This window comes from Protopterus annectens, chromosome 5.part0, assembly GCF_019279795.1.
Source record: "Protopterus annectens isolate FY-2018-M chromosome 5.part0, PAN1.0, whole genome shotgun sequence".
Lineage (NCBI taxonomy): Eukaryota > Metazoa > Chordata > Ceratodontiformes > Protopteridae > Protopterus > Protopterus annectens.
In genome coordinates this window covers 1,738,916,154-1,738,941,840 of record NC_056735.1, presented here as the reverse complement: position 1 = coordinate 1,738,941,840, position 25,687 = coordinate 1,738,916,154, and the positions used below count along the sequence as shown (strand labels likewise).

The 25,687-nt window shown below is 44.5% G+C and overlaps 1 protein-coding gene across 1 annotated transcript in view; it reads right to left on the bottom strand.

Moving 5' to 3' along the window:
* Nucleotides 1–25,687, bottom strand: part of LOC122802410 (chromatin assembly factor 1 subunit B-like) — a 586,696-nt gene that overhangs the window by 438,388 nt on the left and 122,621 nt on the right. The window contains exons 3-4 of the mRNA XM_044072032.1: nt 4,960–5,029; nt 4,772–4,857 (exon numbers count right to left, since the gene is read on the bottom strand). Coding sequence (XP_043927967.1) covers nt 4,772–4,857; nt 4,960–5,029 — 156 coding nt within the window. The remainder of the gene's footprint in view (nt 1–4,771; nt 4,858–4,959; nt 5,030–25,687) is intronic.

Below are 25,687 nucleotides of genomic sequence, written 5' to 3'. Positions count from 1 at the left end.
TTCCATTTTTCTGAATAGGATTTCCTAGTACTAGGCCTTCTGGCCTCAAGGATGACATCCAGCATCTGTTTGCTGTGGGTTGCTGGGGGTGCATTCAGGGAATAAGCCAGGCTGCAAGGTTCAGGGTTTGCAACTGAGGATGCAAAATCTGTCCCTCCAGCTGGGACAGCGGGGAAGCGGGGGGGGGGGGGGGGTCTGATGTAGGTGCCAGAGTGGCACTGCTGCCAGACTGCGTAGGAGTGGGTACCAGTGCTGGCGGGGCCAGTCCGGTGCAATAAGGATTGTCCTTGGTTTGCCCTGTTTGATCTTGAGTAGTACTTTTGAGGAGAGAGGCAGAGGGGGAAAGGCATAAATTGAGAGATTTTTCCCATGTAAAAGATAAGGCATCCACTTTCCATGCTTGGCTGTGGGGATTTCTAGTGCAAAATTTGCTCAATTGTTGGTTTTGGGGGAGGCAAAGAGGTCCCCCTCTGGTGTCCCCCACCTGTGGGTTAGAAGTTTGAATGAGTTGGGTTCCAGTTTCCACTCGTGAGGGTCCAGTAGATTTCTGCTTAAGTCTGCCAGTGAATTTTGTTTACCTGGCAAGAATAGAACTTGCAGGTGCACTTGGTTGCTCAAGGCTGTGTTCCACAGGGCCATGGCTAATCTGCAGAGTGGGTAGGAATGAGTTCCCCCCTGCTTGTTTATGTACCACATAACTTGGTGTTGTCTGTCTTTATCAAGAGTTGCCCTGGAAGGATAAAGGTATCTGAAGGCTGTCAGAGCACTCTGTACAGCTAACATTTCTTTTTGATTGATATGTAGGTGAATTTGTCCTGGGCTCAATTTGCCTTGAATGCATCTGCCAGCCATGTGAGCCTCCCATACATAGTCTGATGCGTCTGTTGTCAGGGTTTGGGCGGCGAGGGGTTGAGTGAAAGGGAGTCCCTTGTTGTGGTAGCAAGCCTCTGCCCACCAAAGGAACTCTGCCCTTAGACAAGGAATGATAGGAATAATTGTTTCCAGGTCCTGAGAATGTTGGCACCAGAGACATTTTTAAGTACCACTGAAGTTTCCTCATATGCAGTCTTGCATATGGAATTAGTAGAATGCATGAGGCAATGAACCATAGGGCTTGCAGCATTTCTCTTGCAGATAGCTGGGTTCTAGTGGCCATTAGTTTGAAGTAGTCAAATCACGTATTCTTTTATGTGGTCAAATAAACCTGCTTTTCTGGAGTAAGGAATGCCATCTGGGAAGTTGTGTTCAAGTTTGCTCCCAGGAATACTATCTGTTGGCTGGGTACCAGATGTGATTTCTTTTCGTTGATGGTGTACCCCAGAGAAGTCAGAAGTCTCTTTACAAATGCCAGGTGCTGAAGTAGCAATTCTTGACTGTCCGCCTGAAATCAGGCAATAATCCAAGTATGGATAAATTTGAATTTTTCTTTGCCTGCAGTATGCAATGGCTGGAGCAAAGCACTTTGTGAATACCCTGGGCGCAGTAGATAAGCCAAAGGGAAGTGCAGAGAACTGATAGTGCATTGAGCCTGCCCTGAAACGTAGATATTTCCTGCAAGATTCCCTTACGAGGATGTGCAGATAAGCTTCTTTTAGGTACAGGATGACTATCCAGGAGTCCTTGGCTAGCATAGGAAGAACCTGTTGTAGTGTAAGCCCTTTGAATTTTGGGACCACCAAGAAGGTGTTGAGAATGGACAGGTCCAGGATAGGGCGCCAAGAGCCCTTTTTTCTGGGCACCAGGAACAGTCTGGATAGAAACCCTGTCCTCTCTTTGCTTTATTGGAACAGGTTGAACAGCCCTGATACTGAAGAGGGAAAGTACTTGCTTTTGAGCATCTGCCCACTGGTTTGGAGGAAGGTCTGGCAACCCGCTTGGGGTTGGCAGTGAGTAGAAGTAGAAACTGTATCCCTAGGATACAATGTTTAGGACCCATCAGTCCTGGGTAATGGATATCCAGTTTTTTGCATGTAGGGCGAGTTTTCCTCCTAGGGGTGCAAGTACTTGGGCATGGCTGAGAAGCATGATAGACAAGTCATTGTGAATTTTTTCCATAAGGGGGTGGCTTACCACTCCCTGTTTTTGAGGGGGGAACACTCCATTGTTTAGATCTCTGTGTACCCCGAGACTGTAGCCTTAGTGGTGTGTTGCCCCTGGGTTTGGGCTGAAAAGACCTGGTAGGGGCTGGAAAGGACCAGTTTTTTGAAGGCCAATGCCTACTGAATCTAGGTGGCTGTACCTGTAGGAAATCTTTAACAGTTTGCATAGATTTAGATTTTTCCTCCATCTTTTTAAGAACCTCTTCTGCTTTTGTGCCAAACAAATGTTCCTGGTTTAATGGAGCATCTAGTAATTTTGGTTTGACAAGATTTATTCCTTCAGCCAGGCATGCATTCTCAGTACAGACCCAGTGACAGCAGCCCAACAAGATGCTTCTAAGGCATCAAAACCACACTGCAAAGTATGTTTACTGACTTGGTTTGCAGAATGCATGAACTCCTGTAAATCTTTATTTTCTACAAAATCTGGAAGCAACAACATTTTTTGTTTAATTAGTTCCATAATATGCTACTGGTAATTCAATATGTGAAACTGGCAATTTAAAGCCCTGATGGCAAGAGTTGCAGAGGTATACACCTTCTTGCCCCATCTGCCCAAAGCCCTCGAATCCCTGTCCGAAGAAGTAGGATTTTTGGCTGTAGTAGCCTTAATACCTTTAGGTCCCTGGGAAATGGTCTCTGGATCCGCAGTGGGATTCTTAAAGAGGAATTTGTGAGTCAGGTACCCTGTAGTACCAGTCAGGCTTTCTAGGAGCTGGTGCTAAAGTATCAGGAATAAGACTGGATTCCATGAAAACATCATCTACAATATCCAGGACAGGGGTATAAGCTAGAGGCCTGTGCTGAGGCAAGTTAAAAAATTCTCTGAGTCTCTTTTTGGACTGTGGGTAGTCCTGGCATTCCCAGCAGAAATGCTCTCTTAAGGTATGCATGGTTTGACCAAATGAAAAGTCCTCTGGGGGGGGGGGGGGGGAGGCAGAGAGAATGTAATCCTCTGCATCTGAATCCTCATAGGTAGATAAGGGTATGTCCTGGTAATCAGAGGGATCAGAGTCACCTGACTTGTGGTCTGTTGAATCAGAAGGGAAATCATTTCTTTGTCTTTTAGAGGGGGAAGGCTGGCTTCCCCGAAGTAGAGTTATAAGGTCTTCAGCCATTCTAAGCATTTGTTTCTGTGGCATGGGAGCTTGAGCATGCACATTGGTTGGTTTTCTAGGAGTAGTGCGAACTCTGGGCCTGAGAAACTCAGTCATTTTAGTCTGAAACGAAGTAGTCTGTTTAATACGAACATCCGAAGATCGGAATACACCCACAGAAGCCAGTGCCTGCACAGCGGATCCGGACCCATCCAAGGTAGAGACATCTGCAGTTTCCATAATCGAAGCATCTTGTGGCATACCGGACTCCGAATGGGTCTCAGCAGAGGCCTGTGAATCTGTAGAAGCGGGTATCAGGGGCTGCGAAAGCACCTCACTGAGTATCGGCAGACTGGCGACTAGCTTAATGGAAGTGTTGTCGGCAGTTTTAGACTTATGCAGTCTGTCTCTGTCTTTACCCTTACGTTTTTTTTTTCGGAATATCAGTAGTCGGATGGCTTACCGAAACCATTTCGGAACACGGAGAATGAGAGCGAAAGAATTTAGCAACAAAGATAGCCCGACGATGAATAGTTCAGGTGTTAAACAAGGCACAAAACCGACAACGAGGGGCGCCGTGGTCTGGGCCTAAACAAGTAACGCAGTAAGAATGAAAATCTCTGTGAGGTATTTGCTTTCCACAGGCAAGACAATTGTTAACTTTTTCTGACATTGGTTAGAGCAAGAAAAAAGAATCCCCAATGGGGTACTTAGCTTTGGAAGATTTCAGGTTTGAAACTCGAAAAAAAAAATTCAGGTAGCATCCAACCGGCACTTGTGAACCGCTTCGGGCTCCTGCACGGCAAGAAAAACTGATGTAATGGCATCGGCTGCATGTTTTATACCCCTGACGTCATGGAAGAGGTGACAGCATCCGAAGCAGAAATCCCAAGACTCTGTTATTCGGGGCGACTAAGGGCTACCTGCAGGCAGATAACCCAAGTGTGATGACTGCAATAGTGAAACACGAAGAACATCTGCCATTATCTAGCAACCTGAAATTAAAAAAAAAAAAAAAAAGTTTCAACAAGAAATATTCCCATACTATACGTTTACTGTTCTCCAGAAGTCATCTGGAAGGGAAATGATGGACTTATTTCTTGTAGTTAAGAATGAAAGAAAAAAAGACCTGGAAATGTGGCTTGTGTAGGCTGTTCTACCATTTTAGTTGTACACTGGGCTAACATTCTGTGAAAATCAGGAATTCTGCTGCATCTGTGAAAAACAATATGGAAGGGCAGTTTTCATTCCACACCTACACAAAGCTATGTTGTTCTTGTGAACTGTGTGCAAAACAGAAAAGTTTGTTTCAAACAGAAAAAATAGAGCCTTAAGGTGATATTTACAGTCATCTAGACCGGTTGAGATTTCGGCCAAACAACATTTGCAGTAAACTTAATTCAGAAAGGATTTCTATATCTCTCTCAAAATGTTTGTGTGTCATGGAGCTCAGTTTTGTGGCAATGGAATTAAGCAATGTACCACAAAAAGATCACACATTCTAATTTACGGTTAACATAACCAACATGCAGTGCAGCAGGTAACATCCGCAACAGCAAATTTTCCTTCTTATACCTTTAGTCTTCCTCAGCTCAAAGAAAACAGGACAACAACGAACAGCAAGAGTTGCTTTCCCAGGACAAGGAAGATGAGCCAGTGGCCTAAATGCAATACATAAATACAACAGAAATAAATAATCACCTTACACTGCATTTACAATGTAAACATGATAGTGAAATCATGAACAGAAAGGGATGGAATACCTTTTGAGGTTTTTTCTTGAAAATATATAAGTAGTGTTCATTATATTCTCTCCAGACTCAACACAACCAGCTGAAAAGCAGAAAAAAAGACTGATGCTCAAGTTCTGACATATTTCAAATAAAATTGTTTTAAACAAGTGTAATGTTCTGAAGTAATACACAATTTACTTTGCAAAGAACAAAGTTATTTTTTTTTACATTTAGCTTTTACTACACAACATCTCTCCCTCTCTCTCTATATATGTGTGCCTAACACTTAATGAGCAGTTAACAGCCACTGGACAAATGTGTGTTTGTTTACTGCCTTCTCATAGTATTTGCCTCTTACAGTGCAACATTTCTGCTTAGATAAGAAAACATACTGAAACCACTGGCTTGAAAACATATGCAAACAACACTGTACAGAAAAATAATCCATGAAACAGGAAAACTAACTATTCACTGAGAAAGAGGGCAGCAGAAGTTTCAGTGGCTGAATATGTAGCATACTTACCTTTAATACTGGAAGATGAGAAGGCTGTGGATTCTATTCCCACTTCAAGTGATTAGATTAATTTTCAAATTGCCAACACTGCAGCACAGCATCAGCAGGTGCTGCACTCCCAAGTGTCAGCCTTAGGATGAGAAGTTAAAATAAGGTTACATCTGCTTGAGTTGTTGACAGCTCAGGTGATGTAAAAGATCCCATGGCACTTACAAAAAGATTATGGGAAGTACTCTGGTGTTCTGGCCAAATTTCCCCTAGTAATATAAACACCATCTTGGGTCTCCCCTGAAAAAAAGCTTCTAACCTAATAGGACTATCATGGTCAAAGGATAAATAAAGATGATGACAATGAAAATGCTGTAGAGAATTAGCTAAAGACCTCTTTGCAGGCTATCATGGAAAAAAAAGCCACCTAAAAGACTACACAAGTTAATGTCATTCTGTTGTGTCAAGCCAACCAGTTCAGACTGGGCAAACACTGGGCCCTCCTCTGTTATGCAAGAGACTACAGTTGTGAGTTAACTTACTGAGGAATTATGGACCATATACTTGTGAGGCTACAAATACAGAGCAGGACTAAAGGCAGAGCTCAACAAGCTAAAGCGTCAAAATGGCAAGAACTGCCACAGCAAAACGGTATCAAACTTTACTGCAGCAAATTATTTTAATACAATGTTAAAATATCAGGTCAAGAATAACCTACACAGGAAAAGAATGAAAACTAGCCAGCCTGTTGTCAGCAAACAAATATACACTGAGCAAAAAGAAATGATACACTAGATAAAGGAAACATTGAAAACAAGGAGCAAACAGTTTAATACTATACCCGAGAAAATATGTATTAAATACAAGTAGAACCGTTTTTGGACAAAATTCAGACTACAGCTAGTAACAGTTCCATCCAAAATTAAACTGCAAAGAAAGTGCAGTTGTAAAAGGCACTTCTAAAACAGCACATCTTTGGAAATTGGTCGCTGTAAGAATAGATCATAACATCTGGGATTACCCACCTTCTGCTCTATCATAATCTGGCCTACATCTTACAGTGGTAGTTCTTATCACAGGCCTTGCATATTTTAAAAATGCTGATGGAAGCAGTATGAGACACGCAAATGCAGCATTCTTTGTAATTCTTTTCAGTTCTTCAAACTAGGATGCCTTGCAGAGGATGTGTGCTTATGGCAGGCAAAAATAAAGTACTGGTGACTAGTTATCAGTAACCAGACCGTTAACAGTAACCAGACCAAATGGGAAACATTTGCCAACCTGGATTTCAACTTTATTAATTGCCAAAGTAGCTCAATAATAAAAATATTCTATTGGTTGTTTTACTACAAATAACAGTAAAATTAATATGAAAACAAATCCAGTCAGTCAGTCAAATAACTACAATAAAAATGCAAGTTATGCACATACTGGAACATTTGATTTATCTGGTCTCTATACAGGCACTAGAACTGTAGAGGACTGGTGCCTTTGCTGTCACAGGAGGGCATCAACAAACTTTTATAACTTGACCTCCTCCCTACCCATAACACACTGCTCCTGCTGATTTCTCCAGATTAAGACTGCCAAAATTAAGCAACACAGCTATATACAAATAGACAATCAAGAAAACACATCCAGCTACAACCCCTCATAGATCTCACAAATGTCCGTTTAGAGAAGTTGGCTTATTCCATAACTAGTCGCATGTGAGCAATGACCAGAGCCATGAATTTGGTGAACACCCCAGGGGGCTATGGTGATACCAAATGGCAAGGCCACCAACTGAAAGTGATCAGCTCCACTTGAAAGCTTAGGAATCTTCCTTAATGTTTTGTCAATTTTTATATTTGGGTAAGCATCTTCAGGGGCATGGCAATATGGATTGCACCATGACAATCAAAAAAGTATCAGTTTTTAAAAATGATTGAAGCTGACTCAAATCAAGGATTGGCCTGAGATCCTTGGTCTTCTGGAGTACTAAAATGAATCTGGAGTAAAAACCAGATCCTCTCTGATACGGTGGGATCTCCTGGATTGCTCTTTTCTGAAGGAGTTGAACCTCTCTCAAAAGTGCTTCCCTTTTTCCATCTGGCACAGATGAGGGTTATAAAGTCTGAATTGGGGGGTGGGGGAGTGCAGAAAGCAAGAAGTAGCAGCCGCTGGATACAATTCTTCTTACTCAAGAGTCCATTATGATGGCCATTCATGCTGATATGTAAGGAGAGACATCCCCTTACTGCCTCCAGAGTGGATCAGTCAGACAAACCTTCAGGGTTCATAGGGGTGAAAGCCTTGAAAGAATCCACTTCCTCCCCGATTACTGGACCAACTTCTCCAACTGGGGCAGCATCTGGCCAGAGATTCCCCTCTAGCCCAAGAACTTCTGTCACAGCTGCAGTATGTGCTGGGGCTACTGGGACTTGCAAAACAGTTATGTACTTAACAGTTATGTATTTAGTATAATGTTCCATCTGTGTTGTCCATTTTCATTCTTCCTCAACTTATAGCTTTGGATCCAACTCAGCCATTACACTAACTCATGGCTTCTGACCAACTCTCGAGCTCCTTTCCTACCAATAATGCACCATCCCTAACTACCCTCAGATCCTATTTACAGCTTGAGAGAAACTATAAAAATTGCCACAACTGGAGTTCAACAAAAGGGACATGTGGTGTCCATAAGAGTTTCATTCCTCCAGAAGTCAGTTATGAGAAATGAAGGTGGACGAAGGGAGGAGAGGTGAGGAAAAATGAAAATGGACAACACAGATGGAACATTATGGTAAGTACACAACGTCTTTATCCGATGTCAATTTTCATTCATTTCTCAACTTATGGGGACAGATTCCCTGGCTACCTAAATCCCTGAGTACGATTGAGCCAAATGCCACCCTTCCCCTTGAGACCAGATCTAGTTTGTATGAGTGATAAAGATTTGACCAAGTTGCAGTTGCACAAATATCATCCATAGAGCCTCTAGACTGGAATACAGTAGAAGATGCCAAAGATCTGGCTGAATGAGCCTTTAATGGTTTTGGTAAGGCAAGATTCAATTTGTTGTAGATAAATTAAATGGAATCCGTCAGCCATCTAGCTAGTCACTTTTGTAACTGATTCACCTGCCTTATAATGCGCAAAGGAAACAAACAGCTGCCCTGTCTTTCTAACTTCTTGTGCTCTGTGCAAGTAGAAACTTAATTGTCTATGAACAACAAGTAAGTGCAGCATACATTCTCCTTTACTGGTAAAGTTTGGGAAGAATACCAGTAGATTAATGATTTGGTTAATACTTGATTCTGACACCACCTTAGGTAGGAAGGAAGCATTGGTATGTAAGGTGACCCTATCTTTAAGAAAAATCAAGTATGGGGGCTAAGAAGACAATGCTTGAAGTTCTGAGATTCTTCTAGCAGATGTAATTGCAACTAAAAAGATAGTTTTCCGTGTCATAAATTTTAGATCACGTTTAGCTGTAGGCTCAAAGAGAGACTGTATTAACTCAAACACAAAACAAAGCACCAGACACAAGGAGGCTGAAAATCACAAAATTACACTGCAATGAATGAAGCCAACAGCTGTTTGATCGCACCACAGTATAATTTTGTGATTTTCAACCTCCTTGTATCTGGTGCATTGTTTTGTGTTTGGTTCCTGATTTTGTTAGGCACCTAACCTCCTTTTTGTTTTTTGGGGATACTAGACTGTATTAGCTCATTACATCTGAGTGACTCCTCATGTGCACCTGCAGTTAAGACCGTATTAGCTCATTACATCTGAGTGACTCCTCCATGTGCACCTGCAGTTAACTCCTACTGACACCTTTAGGCATCAAATATTGCTTGTTCATGTTTGTATCAATAATTCCAAAACCATGCTACTATGCACAAGGTGTTAAAATATTTCAGTTTAAAGCGTACACAATGGCAAACTCGACTGCATTAATATCTGACCTCTATCTAGTGCAGGTAAGGAGATATTAACTGTTTATGATATTAATTTATATAGATATCATTTTCACATTTTTCTAAATATCTCAACAACCAAGTGACAGAAAGAAGTCCTTAGCTTCATGTGAAAGCTATCAGCTTGATGAATAAAATGCTGCTGACAATATGTATATAACTTGAGTGGTTGCAGAGATATTGTAAATTGTTTACAAAATATTATAAATGTAATAGTTACTGTGTTTATTTTGACTTATAAAATTTATTTTAAGACCTAGAATCTAAAGAACACTACCACTATAACAAATAGTTTGGCTGAAGAGTTGGGCATTTATACTTCTTATACTTCCAGAGATATGAACATTTCTTTGAAATGTAAGGACATCATCGGATTCTGTCAAAAGGCAAAGTCTCCGCCCACTGGAAGTTACAGTGCCTGTCAAGATAATTTATTCATGAAGTCACAAATCTAAACATGCATTCTAGAGGGTACATAGAAAATTTCGTATAATCCCTGCCCCCCCCCCCCCATCCCCGCCTTTTCCCTTGCCTTTCCTTAGCCCTGCTTATTCATTTATTATTCATAATTTCTGAATGCACATTATCAGGCAATTTAGGACTAGCGCTGTTTGCTTTATAAACTTCAGGAAATGTACTTCAGACAGGTTTGTTGGACAAGATTTGTTAGATACTTAAATTTATTTAAATACTGCATGCTTCAAGCAAATAGTTGTAACAGTTTTGGTAGAGGTGATTTATGTATTAATGTCTTGATTTATTTAAGTATCAAGGTATGTTTTAAGTAATAGACCTAGTAGAAGTGAAACATTTTAAGTATGTATTCTTAACTATGCATTTTAAACAAGTATTTATTCTAAATATAAATGCATAACTTTTTAACAATGTTTTTCAACTACGTAAACAAGTATTTATTTTAAATATAAATACAAATTCATAACACTTGACACAAACTTATAAAATTGATTTAATTATCGTACGATGCAAGTACATGTACTTCAGCAAGAGCCTACATATTTTTAAAGTAAGCAACACAGCACATTATTTAGGAGCTTCATTTATTGAAACCTAAGTTACAGTGAAGCACTAAATTGATGTATTATTTATCAATTACTAATTAAGCAGTATAGTTTACTTGTGTAATTAATTGAAGGGAGGTTGAGAGTGGAACAGGTTTTATACCACAGTGTGAAGTAACTGTATGTGGTCTGAAGAAGTCTCGCTATAAGCGAGACGAAAAGCGCTTAACAGAAATAAAATGTAGTAGGCTTTTACAACTGGATAGTGCTTTTTATTTTACAACAGTGGAAGATTTAACAGCTGGAATACTTGGTTTTCCTTTGGATTACTTCTGGACTGTGCCTGGTTTGTGAAGGGGTCTGTCCGTTTTGGAGATTCGCATAGATATAATTTTCAATTTTTTCTAAATATCTCAACAACCAAGTAACAGAAAGAAGTCCTTAGCTTCATATGAAATCTATCAGCTAGATGAATAAAATGCTGCTGACAATATATGTATAACTTGAGTGGTTGCTGAGGTATTCTAAGTTGTTTACAAAATATTGTAAATGTAATAGTTACTGTGTTTATTGTGACTTATAAAATTCATTTTAAGACCTAAAATATAAAGAACACTACCACTATAACAAATAGTTTGGCTGAAGAGTTGGGCATTTATACTTCTTATACTTCCAGAGATATGAACATTTCTTTGAAATGTAAGGACATAATCTGATTCTGTCAAAAGGCAAAGTCTCCGCCCACTGGAAGTTACAGTGCAAACTTCAGGAGCTCAAACGAAGTGAATGCGTTAAGGCTTGCAGCACCAAATGTAAATCCCATGGTGGTATGGGGTCTTTATAAAGTGGTCTTAGCATAACAGTACCTTTCAAAAAGGCTTTACAGAATTCAGAGGAGGCTAGAGAAGAATTCTGAAACCCCACATGAAAGTTAGAGACTGCTGCAAGTTGAACTTTAATAGTTGATGATCTAGCACCCTTATTAAATAAACTCACTAAAAATTCAAGAATGGGATGGAGTGAAACCAAAAAGGGTTCCATCCGATTCTGCTCTGCCCAATAAATCTTTCCCATTTAGTTTGGCAGCTCTTCCTAGTAGTAGTTTTATGGGAAGATAAAAGAAAGGAATGGACAGGGGGAGAGAGCATTGGATGCCTGGCTATTAAGGGAACTGAAGAAACCACTCAGTTTGAGATTCAAGACATCTGGGTGAACCATGACTGTCGGTTGAGACAGAAGGTCTGAAGCTGGATCCAGAATCCAAGGAGAGTACAGTAGATGAGGCCAAAGGAAGGGGAACCAAACCTGTCAAGGCCAGTAAGGTGCATTGAGGAGAACTTTGCTCCAACATGGCTGCTTTCTGAAGGAATTTGTAAATTACAGGGGGGGGGGGTCGGAGGACAAGCATACAGAAGACTAGGAGGCCAAGAGTGGAATAGTGCATCCCTCAATGACTCCCGAGGTGGGGGGATAATGAAAAACTGTTGTTCAGGGGAGATGCAAAAACATTGCAGCAAGGCTGGCCCCAATGAAGGAAAATCATTTCAGTCACCTTGTTGTTGAGCGACCTCTCAAGAGGCTGTAAAATGAACTTGCTCAATTTGTCTGCTATTATGCTGGACTTCCCTGGAATATGCATTGCCATTAGAAAGCAGTTGGGAGATATCACCCATTGACACACACTTATGGCTTCTTGACATAGGGGATAAGATTTGGTTCCCCCTTGTTTGTTGCTGTATCAGACTACTGACATCTGTTTGGACTGCAACTGTCCTGAGCTGGATATTGTTTTAGAATGCTTGCAACACCAAAAACACCGCTATCACTTCCAGAGCATTGAAATGCAAGTTGGCCATTACGGGGGATCAGGTGCTTGGACTGCCAGATAATGCCCCCCACCCAATCTGGGAAGTGTCTGTGGTCACTATGGCCTTAGCCTGAGGGAGAATGAAAGGACAACCTTGTAACAGTTGTTGTGACTGCATCTACCAGGAAAAGATACAGTTTGCAAACCTGAGATATTATCTTCGCTGACATGGGTTGAGAGTACACTGATCACCGAGTTGCTAGCATCCATTGCAAAATTCTCACGTGATATCTTCCTAAAGGAACTAACATTATTGCCACTGACACTGGACCCCAGAGCTTGCAGAATCAATTGGACTGAAATTCTGGTACTGCAAATTATTTTCCTGACCTGTTTCCTTATTTGCTGTACTCTTGAAAGAGGAAGAGATGCTACCATAGATACTGAGTTGAACACTGCTCTTATGAATTCCATTGTCTGGGCTGGTTGTAAATGAAACTTGCTGTAATTGATGGTTACTCCAGTATTTGAGCAAGTCTGCAACACTTGATCTCATGCTTGTACCAGTTGATACCTGGTCAGGGCGGTAATGAGCCAGTCATCTAAATATGGAAACACCCGGAATCACTGTAGTCTTAAGTAAGTTGCTATCACTGCCATACACTTAGTGAACACCTGGGGGGCTGTGGTGAGGCTAAAGGGCAATGTTCTGAATTGAAAGTAACTGGCTCTCAGCCTGAAGCAAAGGTAACTTCTAATGCGCCTGTCGAGCACATCCAGTCATCCTTGCTCAGAAAGGACAGAATGAACTGAACTGTGACCATTCAAACTTGGTGTGTCGAACTGAATTGTTCAGCACACTGACATCTAAAAATTGGTCTTCAATCTCCTGTCTTCTTTGACACTAAAGTCTCTTGAGTAATTTCTGGATTCTACTTGGTCTGGAGAGGACTTCTTGGAAGACTCTTTCTAGCAGCTTTTAGATTTCGAATACTGCTGCTTCCCTCTGTTTGCAACCTGTGGGTATTGGATCCGAGCCGGCAGCTTTACTAGCTAAAAGATCTGAGCTCCTAGCTCCTCCCCTTACCCATAATCCCCTGCTACATACTCCCTTTCCCCAGATCGAGTTTGCCTATACTAACAACCAAGACTCTCGACCGAGGACCATAACCTACCGCCTAACTGCATGAACAAATGTCATTCATAGTCAGGAAGCACAATACTGGATAGGGGGCATGGAGGGGGGGGGGGGGTTGGTTGCAGACAAATGAAGTATCTACTCAGATGGAACGTTATGGTGAGCACATAACTTCTTTATCTGAAGTAGTTACTTCATTTGTTCTGCAACCTGTGGGACAGAGTACCCAGCTACCTAAAAAAAAACCCTGGGAGGTCCTCAAGGAAGGATATTCCGGAGCACTGCAGAGCCAAAGGAATCCCTACTTCTGGATATCATATCCAACTTATAATGAGAAATGAATGTATGAGAAGAGGACCAAGTAGCTGTTGAACATGTATCATCCAGAGGAACGCTGGCCCAAAACGCTGCAGAAGTAGCTATGGAATGAGTTGAATGGGCATGGACTCTGGAAGGAGCAGGTTTCCCTGAGGCTAAGTAAGCATGGATGATGCATTGCGAAATCCAGTTTGCTAAAGTAACTTTGGTAATAGCCTTACCTAAGGATGGTTTGGCAAAGGACACAAACAATTGATCAGACCTGCGAGTAGCCTTCGTCCTGTGCAAGTAAAAGCGCAGTTGTCTATGTACGTCCAATTTGTGTAATTTATATTCACCTTTGTTCTGGAAGTTGGGAAAAAATACTTGTAAATTAATCGACTGATTAATATTTGATTCAGAGGCCACTTTGGGCAGAAAGGAGGGGTTAGTCCTGAGAGACACTCTATCCTTATGAAAAATTAGATAAGGGGGTCCTCTCATGCAAAGCGCTTGAAGTTCTGAGACCCTCCTGGCTGACGTAATAGCGATCAGAAAGGCTGTTTTCCAGGATAAAAATTTTAATTGGATCAAGGCAGCAGGTTCGAAGGGCGGACTCGTTAATGCTTGCAGAACCAAGGTCAGGTCCCATGGTGGAACCGCAGTCCTAACTGGCGGCTTCAACAGAAAAATTCCTTTCAAAAACGTTTTGCATATTTTAGCGGAAGCTAACGATTCCAGCCCATCTCTTATGTGAAAATGAGAGATGACTGCCAACTGTACTTTAACTGTAGATGCACTGGCTCCTTGATGAAAAATATGTGACAAGAATTCAAGAACAGTCGGGATGGGGACGGTAAAAGGATCCAAACACTTGTCTCTAGCCCAGATGGAAAAACGCTTCCACTTACTACTGTAAATTTTCCTGGTAGTAGGTTTGTGCGCTGCTACCAGGATGGCTTTCACTGGTGAGGAGATACCGGGAGTCCTTGCCATCAGTGGAACTGGATCAACCAAGCCGCAAGCTTGAGGTTATCCAGGTTTGGGGGGTTGCAATCCTGCAGGATGCGAAATCAGATCTGGGATGGGATCCAAGATCCAAGGAGGAACTACACTGAGACCGCAGATAAGGGAACCAGATCTGGCAAGGCCAGAATGGGGCTATGAGGATAACCTTGCTCCCCAACCGACGTGCTTTCTGTAGGAATTTTGTCATGAGAGGAAGAGGGGGGTAAGCATAAAGGAGACCGGGTGGCCAAGCGTGAACCAGACCATCTCTGAGGCTCTCCCCTGGTGGGGGAATTAAAGTGAAAAACTCGCTGCACTTCGTGTTTGACGGAGAAGCAAAAAGATCGCAGCAAGGTCGACCCCATTTGAGGAAAATCTGTTTCGCTACTGACGGGTTCAGAGACCACTCGTAAAGTGTGAGGATCAAATGACTCAGCTTGTCCGCAAGAATGTTGGACCGTCCCGGAATGTGCATTGCTATCAGAAAACGGTTGGTGGATATCACCCATTCCCAAACTCTCATGGCCTCCCGACAAAGGGGATAAGATCTGGTCCCTCCCTGTTTGTTTATGTACCAGACTACCACCATGTTGTCTGTCTGTATTGCAATAGTCCCCAGGAGAAGAAGGTCGTGAAGAGCTTGCAACGCTAGAAGCACCGGCCTCATCTCCAGGACACTGATATGCAGAGTGGTCTCTAAGGGAGTCCACATGCCTTGAACGGTTCTGCCCATAGAATGCCCCCCCCACCTGAGGCGAGAAGCGTCCGTGGTCAACGTGGCTTGGGGTTGAGGCATCACAAAGGGTCTCCCTTCCCGCAGCTCCCGAGAGCGAAGCCACCAGAGGAGGGAGTTCCTGCAAACCTTGCTCAAGGGAATAGGAGTGTCTAAGGGGTGTAGCAACAGAGACCATTGGACTTGAAGGGTCCATTGAATAATTCTCATTCGCAGACGTGCGTGCAGGGAAAGACTGATTGCTGCCGCCATAGAGCCCAGCGCTCTCAGGACCAATTCTGCTGATGGAGCTGGGGACTGAAGAAGTGCCATAACATGACGTGACAAACTGCTCAATCTGTCTGATGTTAAAAGGGCCTGAGAGAGGCGTGCATCTATTTTGGCCCCTATGAATTCCAGAACCTGTACAGGACGAAGGAAGGATTTTTGGAGGTTTATTGAAATGCCCAGACGCTGGGCAAGAGTGAAAGAATAGTCTCTGGCAGAACACAGCTGATGCCTGTTGGAGGCGGTGAGGAGCCAGTCATCCAGGTACAGAAAGACCTGAATGCCCTGGAGTCTCAGGTGGGCTGCAACAACTGCGATGACCTTGGTGAACACCCTGGGGGCTGTGGTGAGGCCGAACGGAAGAACCATGAACTGATAATGACTGTCTCCCAGCCGAAAGCAGAGAAACCTCCTGGATCGTCTGTCCATAAGAATATGGTAGTACGCATCCTTGAGGTCTATGGAGCACATCCAGTCGTTCTCCCGAAGAAGGGGGAGAATTGATTGCAATGTGACCATCCGGAACTTTTCTTTGGGAATGAACAGGTTCAGGGAAGAAAGGTCTAGAATCAGTCTTAAGTCCCCCGTCTTTTTTGGCACTAAAAAGAACCTGGAGTAATTGCCCAATCCGAACTGGTCTGGGGGGACGTGCTGGATGGCTCTTTTTTCTAGCAGCTTCGAAACCTCCGAAACTACCACCTCCCTTTGATCGGGTGGGACATCGAGGAGGCGCTTCATAGGAGGGGGAAGACTTAGAAAGGGAATGGTGTAACCTCTGGATATGATTTGGAGCACCCACCGATCCGTCGTAATGGACTCCCAATTTTGGAGGTGCTCCGACAGACGCCCCCCGACGGCCTCCAGAGAGGGACAGTCGGGTAAAGCCCATAGGGCTGTTGCGCGGGCCTGTCCGAGAACGGTTCTCTAGACCCGAAATTACATGCCCCCCCCCCCTGCCTCTGGGCCGGCGTCCACCTTGTCCTCCTCTGCCTCTGAAGGACGAGGGGTCCGAAGCTGGACGGGACTGCTGAGACTTCCAGAACCACATCTTCTTTTGTCCCCTCCGATTCCTAGAGAAGGATCATTGGGGATTAGAGATGCGGACTCCGACGGCAGACAGCATCTTCCCATCCTTCTCGCTTTGGACCAGCGCCTCGCGGACGGTCTTGCCAAAGAGCAAAGAACCGTCAAAGGGCACATTCGTGAAGGACGCCTTGTAGGGTTCCATAAAATCGCAAAGGCGGAGCCAGGCGTGATGCCGCAAGTCGACCCCTGCTCCGCTAGCTCTAGCCACTCCCTCCGGGAGAGTAGCCGCATAGACGTATTAGAAATAGATTTCAGTGTGGCCATGTGAGTCGAGAAAGTCCTCTTATCCTCAGCCGTCTTGGACTCTGGGGGAGCCCCAGCGTATTCCTTTATTAAGTCTCGCTGGAGTCTGATGACGTGCGCCATGTAGTTCAGCGCCCTTATAGAGAAGGTGGCTGAAGCAAACATCCGCTTTCCAATGCAGTCCAATGTCCGAGATTCCTTATCTGGAGGATGGACCGAGGAACTCTCATGTGCTAGTTCCTTCTTCGTGGCGGCCGCCACCAACATGGCATCTACTGGTGAACCCTTAGACCAAGCCTGCCTATCCGAGGGAGGGCTAAGAATTTTATCTGGCATTCTTGGAATTGGCTCCACGGTGTCCGGTTCCTTCCACGCCACGGTAGTAATTAAGTCTACCAGGGGGTCAGCCGGGGGGAGGGACACCCAGGAGGTAGACGGGCCTGCCTCAAACGCCTCCAGAAACAGACTCGTCCGAGGAAGGTTTTTGGGCAGACCACCCTCCTCTAATTCGCAACATTTCCATGATGTCTCCAAAGGAGACATCCTCAGGAGGTGATCTTGGGGAACCTTCCCCTTCATCCAAATCTGTGTCTTCCGTGAGGGACTCAGGGGAGTCCAGGTGCCTCCTTTTGCACTTCCGTTTGTGAGGAACCTCCTCGGTGGGGCTATCCGAGGAGGGCTCGCCCACGGGGTCCTGTTCCTCCAAGGGAACTAACTGGAGTGTTGGTGCAGGCTGTCCCAGTGGCCGGATGATGGAGGACAGACACAAATGCGTAGGGGGGGGGGATCCGTCGCCCGGACCGGGGATCTGGAAGATCTCGACAGAACCCTCTCCACTACCTCAAATGCCGAAGGCGAACCACTTTCCCCCAGGCTCTGAAAGCAGCCCCCTCGGCTCCGAGGTAAAGATCGGCGTCGGAGCCGAAGCGGTCGGACCCGAGAGGGAAGTGATCTCCAACCTGAACAGAGCCTAAGACACACCTACCCCCACGGATCCGACGCTCCGCTCTTGGCCCCGAGAGCCAGGATCCGACAAGCTCGAGGGTAAAGTCGGCGTCGAAGTAACCGGTACTGCTGGTGTTGACAACTCCCCGGTTCCGAAATGGCCCGGATCCGACGACTCCGAGACCCCAAACTGGGTCTGAGTAGGAGCTATCGGGGTAAAGAAGAGGGCTGCTCCGAGGGGGGGGGGCAGGAGCACCCCAATCTGCATATGAGTCTGCAAAAATCGACGCATCATCTGATCCATGTCCGCGTCGGTCAGCCTCCTTGTCGATCTAGAAGAGGTCGTCGAGGTGGGCCGGGAGGGCCGCCTCGAAGACCTCGAGGGAGACCGATACTCATCCTCTGGCTCCGGCGAGAAACAAAGCGAACAGAGCCGAGAGGGAGAGGATCCGGAGGCTCTCATGGAGGGACTCGCAACTTCAGATGGCGGGGCTGAGGGAGGAGTCTCAACCCGCGCCTCTTGTGACTTTTGTGCTTATCCTTATCTTTGTGCCTCTTCTCCCTACAGGAGGAAGAAGAGTCCCCCTGACCCTGAGAATCTGAGGGAGGTGGAGTCCCCGACAGGGTAAGGGGGGGGGGGGTCCAAAGGCCTGGGGGGCCGCAGTCGCAGTCTGTGCCTTAGAGGGAGAGGAGGAAGAAGAATCCTGCGGTAATAATCCCGCCAGGATTAACTTGTTCTTCCTATCCCTGGTGGCCCGGGGGTTAAATGCTGCACAAATTTGGCAGCTGGTGGACAAATGGGCCACCCCCAGACAAAGAACACACTGAGTGTGGCCATCAGCTGGGGAAAGCTTATGGCCACACTCAGTGCACTTACAGAATATGGCTTTGGGCCCTTCAGCCATAATACCAACACACACACACTAAGGGGGAGGGAAATAAAAATTAAGGCAAAATTTACCACAAAAAAATTAAACTAATAATAATATACGACGACTAGGGCGCTAATAAACACACACGCACAACAAAAAAAATCTAAATCTGACTTTTTTACGGTTTGGTAAACCAGAAAGTTCTCACCCACGCCTAGGAGCTCTTCACTTGAAGCTTCTCTCAGCCGCGGCAAACGAGATCTGGGGAAAGGGAGTATGTAGCAGGGGATTATGGGTAAGGCGAGGAGCTAGGAGCTCAGATCTTTTAGCTAGTAAAGCTGCCGGCTCGGATCCGAGATCGAATCTGTTACCCAGATCTGATACCCACAGGTTGCAGAACAAATGAAGTAACTACTTCAGATCTTCTGTTATGTTTAACCAGGCTTCCTGGTGCAGACATAAGTGACCCTTGACTGCCTTCAGAGGAAGGCAATCAGGCCTCCCTTCAGGAGCTCTGGAAGAGTCTGTCAGAAAAGAAATACCTAGACCCTTGGTTTTGCAGGCCTCCAATGCCACAGGGACGTCCTTCTACCCTTATCGCTCCCCCTCTGCCTCTGGGGGGAAATACCTCATGTGCCCTGGAAAGGAACTCGAAACTTCCTCAAACACATCTTTCAATCTCCCTGTTGATTCCTGGAAAAAGCCTTTTGAGGGGTCGAAAAACATATACCTATTGCTCACACCCGGAGAGTGTGTTTAATAGTGGGGCCAAACAAAGAAGAGCTGTCAAAGGAAGCACTGATGAACGATGACTTGAAGTGCTCTACAAAAATCACACAAGCACATCCAGGCATGCATCCTAATGGAAATGCCTGAACTTGAGGCGCCCTCTGCAGCGTGCGAGATGAGCCTCATGGATGAATTGGCAATAAATTGAAAAGTAGCCAACTGTGAGGCCACAGAAGATTGAGCCTCAGCAGTAGTGGTGCCTAAAAGAGAATTTGAATGCTCCTTGATCAAGTCCCTTTGCACCTTCATGAGGTGTACAAAGTAGCTCAACAATCACAGTAAAAGTAATTGAGGTATGAACTCTCTTCCCAAATCTGTCCAGTGCCTAGATTCTCTATTAGAGGGATGGACAGTGGAACTCTGTTCTGCAGGACCATGACCCCTGCATCCACTGGTACCAATTTACTCCAATATTCTTTTCCAAGCGGTGGTGCTAGAATACTGTCTAATCTCTTGGGGATTGGCTCAATTATATCAGGTTCTTTCCACACCCACCTACAAACCAAATCAATGAGTTCATCAATAGACAGAGCAACCCAGGAGGTAGACAGGCCTGTCCCAGAAGCTTCCAAAAATACTGCCTCCTCAGGAGTAGGGTTCTGGGCAGACAAACCACACATCTGTTTAAGCATCTCAATAATGTCATTGGGTGGTGATTTAACAGACCTTTCCCCTTCGTCAAAGTCAGTATCCTCGATGATAGACTCTCCTCAAGAGTCTAAGTGCCACTCTTGCATGTCTTCTTCCTAGGGGCTTCTTCAGTGGGATGATCCAGACAAGTTATCAGAAGAGACAATACCCTGCTGGGTAAATTGGAAGCTTTGGGCAGGCTGACCACATGGCAAACTGGGAGACATTATTGAATCCCCAAATGATGTGGATATTCTACAAAAAGGCCTTACAGAAACAGATGCTTGGTGCCAGACCCATGGGCTCAAGCTTAATACCAAGAAATGTATAGTTATCCCCTTTGGGAAAAACCATGTACGCATGAATTACCACATAGGTGGCAGCACACTAAACACTGAAAGTGTGATGAGAGACTTAGGGACACAGGTGGACAGTGGTTTCACCTTTGATAACCACATCGCCACAACAGTCAGGCAACTCCTTCTGTGTGGCACACCTCATCACGAAGGGCTTTTCATCCAGAAAAAAGGAGGTCATTGTCCCACTGTACTCATCCCTCATTAGACCCATTATAGAGTACAACGCCCCATTTGGTATCTACCTCATAAGACATCAGCAACAGCTGTAAAGGCCTCAGAAATACCTCACTAAAAGAATCACAGGCATAAAGCAGATGCCCTATGCTGACTGTCTAAAAAAAACTCCAGCTATACTCTGTGGCATATCGTCTACTCAGAGGCGATCTCTGCTTAACATACAAGGCGATGTCAAACCCTGAGCTGTTGGACATGCTCCACTTAAAAAAAATCCCAATCCCTCAGAGCCACACGTTCCAGGGATCTAAACCTTGTCTTCACAATGAACAAAACATGCTGGAGGGATAGGTTCCTGACCCAGAGACTCCCCATACTCTGGAAAAGACTGCCCATACATGTCAAGCAGAGCGCCTCCTTGGCCCTCTTCAAAAGGGACCTTGATGATTGGATGGGAGATAAGAAATTCACCCCGGGGATCATGTCAGTCGCCCTGTTAGACAGGGGCCAGGGAAGTAAATATTGTGGGAAGAAATATCCAGGGAATTGTTATGGCTAGGCTTGTATAGGCCCTACGGCTAATAGCCTAGTACCAACCTATGAGTAGAATGTTGAGGATCATGGTACAAAATCTTGAGGATGAGAGCGGCTCTGAGGGGGAAGGAACTAAGTGACCTGCCGGAGCAGAGAAAACCCTCTTCACAACCTCAAACAGACCACTCAGGAGAGAAGGAAGTCAACGGAGCCAGGAAAGTACATTTCTGGTCCATCACCTCCCTCCACTCAGACAGCAATCCACCCGAGGTGGAAGCTGAGCTCAGCTATCCAGAGCCGAAGCTCCAAACGGAAGGGACAGCTCTGAAATCCTCAGAGTCCATCCTATCCTCTCCGATCCGACCTGGAAGCTTCTGCTATGACAGTCATCCAGATCAAAGATGTCAGAGCCAGTGCACTCAGAGTAACAGTCAGATTCGAAGACAATGTTTTCTTCAGATCTGACCCAGAAGGGCCCAGAACACTTGGATCTGATGACTAACACCACAGGTTGGGCCAGAGAAGGAGCTATCGGATGAGAGGTATGTGGACAGTATTCCTAACTCAAAGGGGGAGGAACCATGAGAACTCCCTTCTGAAACTGCCCCGTGAAGAATCTCATCATCCTTTCCACAACTAACGTCATGAGACTTCTGGAGGAACGAGAATATACCACAGAATGCGATTTAGAGTGCCTCTCTAAAAAATGGGGAGGGAACCCCAGAAGGGACTGGATCCATGCTGGGTGAGTAGACAGTCTGTGGAAAGGGCTTAGAATCTGAAGAAGTCAGATCTAAAGTATGATTCATCGGAATGGAGGTTGAAGGACTTGAGACGTATCTTATCAGATCCCAAGTGACTACAGATCTGACTTTTCCTTCTTTCTCTTCTGTTCTAATGTAGATGCAGGGAAATCTGATAGGCTGGACCATTTTGAACAGTCCTTAGTTTTAGTCTTAGGAGACTGAACCCCAAAAATGGCTTGAGAAAAGGGGGAGATGGTAATAAACTCTTTAAAATGAACTTATTTCTTCATTCCATCAAAGCTCTGGGGTTGATCCCACTACAAAAGTCACAGTCTTGGTCAAGGTGTTCGGACCCTAAACATTAAACATACAGAGTGGGCACCCGAAAAAGGCATTTTATGCCATTTTTCACATTTTTTTTAAACATTTCTTAGAAAACGTGCAAGGAAGAGACTTATAACCAGCTAGAGACAACTCAAAAATTCTGTCCTAAAATATCTGGAGAGTTATCAACAAAATACTACAATTACTGGAAATAAGCCAGTAAGAATAATTAGCATTTTGTTTTAAGTGAGAAAGGAAAGATTAGCTATAAAAGTAAAGAAGCAGGGTAGGAAAAACCTTCCAAACATGGTAGCAAAGATTACACCAAGTGGTGTATAAAAAGTAGGGTCTATATTATAGACACAAAAGCGCAAAATAAGAAGTTATGTACTCTCCATAACGTTCCATCTGAGTAGGTAAACTTCATTTGTCAGCAACCTATGGGTTATCGGATCCACATCGGATCCGAACCGGCAGTTTCCAACAGCCAAGATCCGAGCTCCAAGCTCCTACCCCCTTACCCATAATCCCCTGCCATCCCTTCCTGACCTCAGATCGAGTTTGCCTAAAAGCAAGACCTGCAATCACAATCTGCATAGTCTAACCTGGATAGAATCCACCATGAAAGCAGGAATATCTATGAACATCCAAAAAGGACAGGGGGACGGAGGGAGAGACGGTTGCTGACAAATGAAGTTTACCTACTCAGATGGAACGTTATGGTGAGTACATAACTTCTTAATCTGAAGTAGTTAACTTCATTTGTGCATCAACCTATGGGACAGAGTCCCCAGCTACCTGAATCTTGGGAGGCCCTTATGGAAGGATGTTCCGAAGCACTGCAGAGCCAAAAGATGCTCTTCCTCTGGAAACCAAATCCAACTTATAGTATTTTTTTTTTTTTTATTTATTTATCATTTGTTGACCGGGAAAGTCCGACTAGGTTCCACAGAGCCTGTTTTCAGCGGAGGCCCGGGGAGAAATGCTCCAGATGCATGTCTTTGGAACAGTATAGTAGATTAGAAATGTATGAGAAGAAGCCCACGTGGCTGCTGAGCAAATGTCATCCAACGAAACTCTAGCTCGAAAAGCAGCAGAGGTAGAATGGGCATGGACTCCATGAGGCGCAGGCCGGCCAGAACTCTCATAAGCCAGGAGAATACACTGGGAAATCCATCTGGACAGTGTGACTTTAGAAAAGAGTTTTGTACCTACCATAAATGTAGATGTTCGAGGATCCACATTGCTGCAGTCCTAACTATTGGGGGTAGTCCGCTGTCCAGTCGGCCCGAATACCAAAGTATATGGCTGACGTCGGTCAGGGCGCATTAGACTGACGTCAGTACGTCAGGGTACTAATGCGCATGACCGACGTCATATCCTCAGTCTTTTCTTGCCCCAGATGTCAGAAGACCCTGAAAAGATAAGGCCAAAACCAAAAACTCCAAAAATACCTGCACCAAAAATATGTACCATATATACAAAATTACCAGAACATAACCTCACCTGCACAACCACCCCTAAACACAGAGGGGAAGGAGGGAGGTATTGGACTGCAGCAATGTGGATCCTCGAACATCTACATTTATGGTAGGTACAAAACTGTACTATGTTCTTCATTCCACATTGCTGCAGTCCTAACTATTGGGTAGAATCCCAAAGCAGAGGTAAGGGAGGCTGGCAAATCATAAGGAATTAGGAACTGACAACATGCCTTGCAAAATAGCTGTGGCAAAACCAGCCCTAGACTTAGAGTAGAGAGGAAGGTGATAATGCTTAGAGAAAGTATGCACTGAACTCCAAGTAGCTGCCTCCAAAATATCCTTAGTTGCCACCCCCCTTAGAAATGCAGTTGAAGTGGCAGTAGCCCTAGTGGAATGAGGCCTAATCCCAGCTGGAATCTCCTTGCCATGATGGGAATAACAAAATGCAATGCAAAACCCAATCCACCTAGAAATAGTTTGTTTTGACACAGGCTTGCCCTGAACCCAAAGCAAAAGAAACAAACAACTGCTGAGACTGCCTAAAATCCTTAGTCCTGCTCAAATAATAACGCAATTGCCTGTGTACATCTAAAGTGTGCAAAATCTTTTCCCCTTTATTTTGGGGATCTGCATAAAAAGTGGGCAAATGAATAGTTTGGTTTAAAGCCACACTAGAAACCACCTTAGGCATAAAGGAAGGATTAGTACGTAAAGATACCCTATCCTTATGAAAAATCAAAAAAGGCTCTACTGCCATAAGGGCCTGCAACTCAGAAACCCTTCTTGCAGAAGTAATGGCCAACAAAAAAGCAGTCTTCCATGACAAGTATTTCAATTCAGCAGTAGCCATGAGGCTCAAAAGGTTGTAGAGTAAGTTTCTCCAACACAAAATTGAGATCCCAAGCAGGGGTAGGAGCTCTACGTGGGGGTCTTATATTCTTTGCCCCTCTAAGAAATTGCTTGAACAAAGGATGCGAAAACAATGGTGGGTCACAATCATAGTGAGCTGAAATTGCTGCAGCATGAATCTTAATGGAAGAGAAAGACAAACCTTTGTCCAATAACTCAGTAAGATATTGAAGAGCCACACTCAAATTAGGCTCAGAAATCTCCAAATTGTTTGCTGCACTCCAAAATAAAAATCTCTTCCATTTTTCATGCACACTTTCCTTGTACTAGGTCTTCTGGCTTCCATAATCACATTTAAAACTTGTTGAGGAAGTTGAGACCTGCTGTCTTTCAAAACAGAATATGCCAGGCTGTTAGATGAAGAGAGTGAAGCTTGACATTGAGCAGGTGACCGTCCTCTGAGACAACAGGTGTGGAATCAAGGGTAAAGGCCATGGAGGCTTCCTTACCAGACTCCTCAGTAATGGGTACCAGTGCTGCCGAGGCCAATCTGGAGCTATTAAAATCATCCTTGGCTTGTCTTGTCTGACCTTTAGAAGCACCTTTGGGAGAAGAGGCAGAGGTGGAAAAGCATACACATGAAGATTTTTCCAACTGAAAGAAAGAGCATCCACTTTCCAAGCTGTGTGATGAAACCTCTTTGTGCAAAACTTTGGCAGCTGGTGGTTTAGTGGAGAAGCGAACAGATCTATGTCTGGAGTTCCCCATGACACTGTCAATTTTGAAATACATGAAGATCCAGTTTCCACTCGTGGGGATCCATGATTTGTCTGCTTAACACATCTGCTAAGGAGTTCTGTGCTCCCGCAGAAACCTTGCCTGAAGAGTTAGTTGCAAGCTGAGCGCAGTCTCCCATAAAATCATTGCTTGCCTGCACAATGGGTAAGAATGTGTTCCCCTTGTTTGTTGATGTACCACATGACAGTT